This window comes from Rhinolophus ferrumequinum, chromosome 5 (assembly GCF_004115265.2).
Source record: "Rhinolophus ferrumequinum isolate MPI-CBG mRhiFer1 chromosome 5, mRhiFer1_v1.p, whole genome shotgun sequence".
Lineage (NCBI taxonomy): Eukaryota > Metazoa > Chordata > Mammalia > Chiroptera > Rhinolophidae > Rhinolophus > Rhinolophus ferrumequinum.
This window is the reverse complement of record NC_046288.1, coordinates 78,423,301-78,428,402: the sequence shown is the minus strand read 5'-3', so window position 1 is coordinate 78,428,402 and position 5,102 is coordinate 78,423,301. Positions and strand designations below refer to the sequence as shown.

The following is a 5,102-nucleotide window of genomic DNA, read 5'->3' as shown; positions in this document are numbered from 1 at the left end:
CATTCCCGTGGTGTAGCCAGGAGGTCCATGGGGAGGCTCTGGGATGTTGGTTTCACTCTCTTGGGAACAGGGTAAGGTGCACAGGTCCTACAATGCACTGTCCTACAATGCACTGCAGTTGTTGATATTTCTGAACTTGCCAAACGTGATCCTGCTATTAGAATATAAGCACCATGAAAAGAGGACAGTTTTTTCTTTTTTGTTTTCTGTTATTTCCTTCCCCTAGAACCATGCCTGGCACATAGTAGGAGCTTATAGCTTACTAATTTTTAGGGCATGGGCACTGACTGTTCCCTCTATTTAGAAATCCTTACCTCAGAGAGTCACCTGGCTTTATTCTTCATTCCATTTAGGTCTAGACTCAAACAGTACAAACCAATAGAGAAAAGTATGAAGACAGGGGTTTGGAGTGGGTCACCTTATGGGATGACTTGGGATGGGCAGGAAATAGGAATTCGTTCCTTATTTTTTGCACTGATAATCGGGGGCCTGCTTATGAGCTCATTGGAACTAGACACAGAGAAATCAAACAGTGGTTGAACGTATTTCTGAAAAATGCACAGAGCTTTATTATTTTTGTTCATTCGGCAGAAAGTGCATCGCACTGAAATCATCCCTCTGGCTCATTCAGCTCAAAGACTGGTTGTTACTGCTCAGATGCACATAGCTTTGCGGGCCGTGGAAACATCGAGCTCAACGACCTCTGAAAATCACACCTAAGGAAATGAATATAAAGCAAATTCCAAAACACAGTAACAAAAATGACAAAATCTGTTTAAATAATCCGCTGCAGTCCTGTAGCACGGTGCTCGGCTTACAGGGGAGCTTACAGCATACTGAAGGGCTTTGCCATGACACCTCCTAATGGATTCTGATTTCCTCTGACCTCCTTAGCATGAATCACCCTGTACCATGGTGATGAAGAACTTGCAGAGAGAGCCCCAGTTCTCCCCACAGTAGTCCATGGCATTCTTCTGGTTTGCCACGTCTGGGTCCTCCACACACTCAGGGTCGTTGTTGGCCACGGTCTTGGACCCTGCTGGGTCAAGGAAGATGTTCTCTTTGGCCATGACCTGATCTTTGACCTTGTTAGGCTCCATGAGGGAGGCCTCATTGGCCATGCTCGGCTCCCTGGGAGAGGGCTCCATTGCCTCCTGGCTGGGTTTCTTCCTAATCAGAGTGGAGTTCGCCAGCTTGAGGTTGGCTTCTGGAAACTTCTTTCTGCACACCTTGGTCTTCAGGACGCTCTTGGCGTCCCCACAGATGGCCTTCTGAGAGCGCAGGCTCCGGCTAATTTGCTTCCAATAGGTGCTCTTTTTGTTGGACTCCAGGCATGGGTTTGGATTGCCCGTAAAGAAACAGGAAAACTTGTCATCCTGTCGGGTGCACTCAGCCTTCAAGACGATGCCCCCCTCCTTCTCAGTCACCACCCATCTGCAGTCGGCCTGGTCTTGGGTGACAAACTTGCCTTTGGTCACTTGCTTGGGTGGCTGGCTTTTCTGCTCAGCCTGGGACTTGCCCACAGTATACATTTTATCTGTGGTGGCTTTGCTGCCACGTCTATTCTTTGCTTCCTTTTTGCCCTCCACCAAGAGCACCTGAGCGGCCAGAAGGAGGAAGGACAGCAAGACCAGGCTATGGATCCTCATGTCTTCAGATTTGTGGGAACCTGTTTGACAAAAGGCAGTGAGTCAATGCCGGCAGCAGTTCAGCAGTGCAGGGTACACGCTCACCCTCCCTCCGCCCTGACATATGGCTGCTTGCTTAGGAATGAGATCAAGAATCCTTCTTTTTCCTGAATTACTGGACGAGCTGCCAGTCTGTTCACATTTCTGCTTGACTTGAGTCTTGAATGTCAAAAACTTCCCTCTCTATTCTTTCCTTCACCACTCTCTGAGCCTCGTTAACTCTCACTCTCTCACTCATTCATTTACTCCTGCATTTGCTCACTCACTCACTCCTTCGTTCACTCATTCAACAAGCATTTTTGGAGCACCTACTACATGCCACGCACTAGATTAGATGTTGAATTTATCAAGGTGAATAAGAAAGTTTCACATGTTTAAAAATTAGAGGCAGCCCTTTGGGAATTCTAAATAGTATTGACCAGAAGTCTGTCCCCATTGTGTCCCCAAGTTCATCTTGGGCAATTCACTCCACCCTCCCCCGACTCTCCCCTGCACCCACCTCCACCCGCAGCCAGGTCTCAGTTCCTTTATCTAGAAATCAAGGTGCTGAATGAGATGACTGCCCACTCTCCCCCAATTCCAGTGCACTGGATTTCTATCTCACAATTCTACATGGACTCCGGTGAGCACCCTACGAGAAAGGACATAGTGACACGAAAAGTGATATTTGACCCAAGGTTAAACATGCGTGGGGTTTGTACACTCTGAAATGGGTTGGTTTACGAGGGTGTTTGGGATGCAGTAAGAGTCTGAGGAAAGGCATGAAGGTGGGGACATCATCCAATTTGACTCGGTAAAGTGAACCAGGGTGGATAGGGGTGAATTTCCACCAAGGCGTTTAGACGGTTGTGGCACACTGCTGGGTGTTCTTATAGAACACCCTTAATCAATGCTGTTAAAAATAAATCATCGAATAAATAGGATGACCTTAAACACTACACTAAACTGCATGGATTTTATTAGGTGGGCAACAAAACCACATTTAACAAATCCACACAAGAGCCCTGCTTGTAGGTAATAATAAATCTCTTTCAGGTAACAGATATGGCAGGTAAGGTTCAGACTGGTACATAAATTGCTCAAGATTCAATGATCAGCAAGTGACAAAGTTGGGACAGGCAGCCAGAACTTATCTCGCTGGTCCTTTATATCACCCCTTATTAATCACTTCTTGCCTTCACCTTACTCTGCCTTTCAAAAGCATTGGCAGGAAATAAAAAAGCCACTATGAACAATTCAAGATTTGGTTTGCCGATAAGTGCTCCATTTTAAAAGAAAATATTGAATTCTGTTTAAAAAGAGGCAGGCCTAGGAAATGGCCCTCACTTCATTGCCACCCTGGGCATCTGACCTGCTATTAGGAATGAGAAAGGAGAAGACAGTCACAAGCATGTGGACTTCCAAATGGAGGTGGGACGGGAGGCTATGAAGACCAGGTAAAGACCCACTCATTCCTCACGGCATTGGGACTCAGCCCCCACGTGTCCTGATGGGATCCAGACGCCAGAAACCTGAGGTCCTGGGGGGAGCTATAAGTGGGGGAGGCAATGAGTTCTTACGAGAACCAGGCCCTTACCTTGTTCTGAGTACACAGATCCGGTGCAATCCCAGATGTCGGAGCGAGCTTGCAGGCTTACAGCTGTCTCATATGTCATGCAAAGCAGGGAAGGCTCTTTTTATAGGAGCCCGTGCAGAGGTTTTATAACACAACACACCTGTGTAGCTCTATTCACACTCCTCCCAGCCCCGCCCTTTCAGAGAGAGCCAGTTCCTGCAGGGAAAGTGTTTGGTGTAATCCTGTAGGCGGGTGTTACACACAGGACATTAGACTTGCTTGCTCATAGCCTTTCCCTTTCCCCCAAAGGCCAGTTTGGGAGGACAGCTCAGCCTGGCAAAGACTCTCCTTGATGGGTCGAGGAACCCAGCAGCAATATATGTGGGGAAAGTTATAAATAATAACAAAAATAATCATAGCTGCCAAACACTGTGCTAGGTTCACTTTATCTAAAACTCTCCCTTCGTGCTCATCACGTCCACTCCATGATATGGTAAGCTGTGATTCATCTCATCTTACGGGTGGAAATTTGGAGCAGGGAGATCTTCAGGGTCTGTCCAAGATCACAGAGCTGGGAGGATGAGAAGCCGAGAATTTGAGACTGGGATTCCCTGCATCCATTGTCAGACTTATTCCTACCTGCCACTCTCAGAAAAGTTTGATGAGTGACTGCTCTGGGGAAGCCATCTCAGTTTCTGAGGCCCTGTTTTCACTGAGGCACATGAAGTTATGGTGTGGGCAGAGGAATCCATGGTCTCTGAAAGGCTGGTAGACAGGAAGTTCCTGATTTGGGGATTTCTGCTGAAAATATTCACCTTCTGGTCACATGAGGGAACCTCACTGTCACCTGGGGTGTCATGCGGGGTCTCTGGTCCTGTGCCCCACATAATAGATAAGCCATAGATAAGAGAGTCATACCACTATATTCTCGCTGGTGGCTGAGTTAGAGACACAGAGAGCAAACATCCGCCAGTACCCCAACAAGGGGTTTCCCTGCACCCCAGTCTCACTGGCAGCCAGGTGAGACACACGAAGTAGGATCCACACGATCCACAATGTGCTGTCTGCTTCTCTGCCTGCCAACCCACCAGCGCAGCCACGGCAGTTGTATCAGTGGCTAATTGGCTAACTGCTTACAGCTGATGGCCATCTACTACCCGAGCCAGCACCTTTCAACGTGAGGCCGAGAGCCTGGAAACTGCTCCCTGGGGCTCTGTCCCCACACTCACACTGGTCAACTTTTCTTTTAAATATTTTATTTCAAGAATGACACCATGTTCTCCTGGGTTTTGGCTTCCATGTCACACCTTCTCCTCGGTCTCCTCCTCTCCTGGTTGCTCCTCAACCTCCTACGTCTTTCCCCCCCGCTCCTCTTCCTGCCTCCCCCCACACTCCAGTTCAAGCCGTTTTCTCAGTCTAGTTGTGTGGGACACAGCTCCCTGGACCATGTGGTACTATGAGCCTTGTGCTCCCCCCGCTGAAGCAGTCGGTGGTCAGTTGGCCGCTCACAGAAGCCCAGGGCTGCTCACACTGGCTGCTGGCCACTCACACTGGCCGTGGGCTTCTCCTGACAGCACACAGCAGCCTGCGGCAGCTCACGCCAACCTCCGGCTGCTCATGGCAGCCCAGCTCCAGGGAGAGCTGTTGTTCACAATCTTAACTGTAGAGGGCGCAGCTCACTGGCCCATGTGGGAATCGAACCCTCAGCTTTCGGCGTTAAGAGCACGGCACTCCAACAGCCTGAGCCACTGGGCCAGCCCATCTGGTCAATTTTCGATAGGCAAGGTCTTGGACCAGAATGACCTAGGTGAAACCCTGGATACAGCGTTCATCCAGCTGTTACCCAACCTCTCTGAACC

General features: G+C 49.0%; 1 protein-coding gene across 1 annotated transcript; it reads right to left on the bottom strand.

Annotated features, from left to right (window-relative positions):
* Positions 1–536: 536 nt before the first annotated feature.
* On the bottom strand, positions 537–3,383 carry FGFBP1 (fibroblast growth factor binding protein 1). The gene is made up of 2 exons (XM_033105413.1): positions 3,265–3,383; positions 537–1,669 (listed from the first exon to the last, which is right to left on the bottom strand). Exons 1-2 carry the CDS (start codon positions 3,341–3,343, stop codon positions 891–893), a joined length of 858 nt encoding a protein of 285 aa, XP_032961304.1. The 5' UTR covers positions 3,344–3,383; the 3' UTR covers positions 537–890.
* Positions 3,384–5,102: the final 1,719 nt, after the last annotated feature.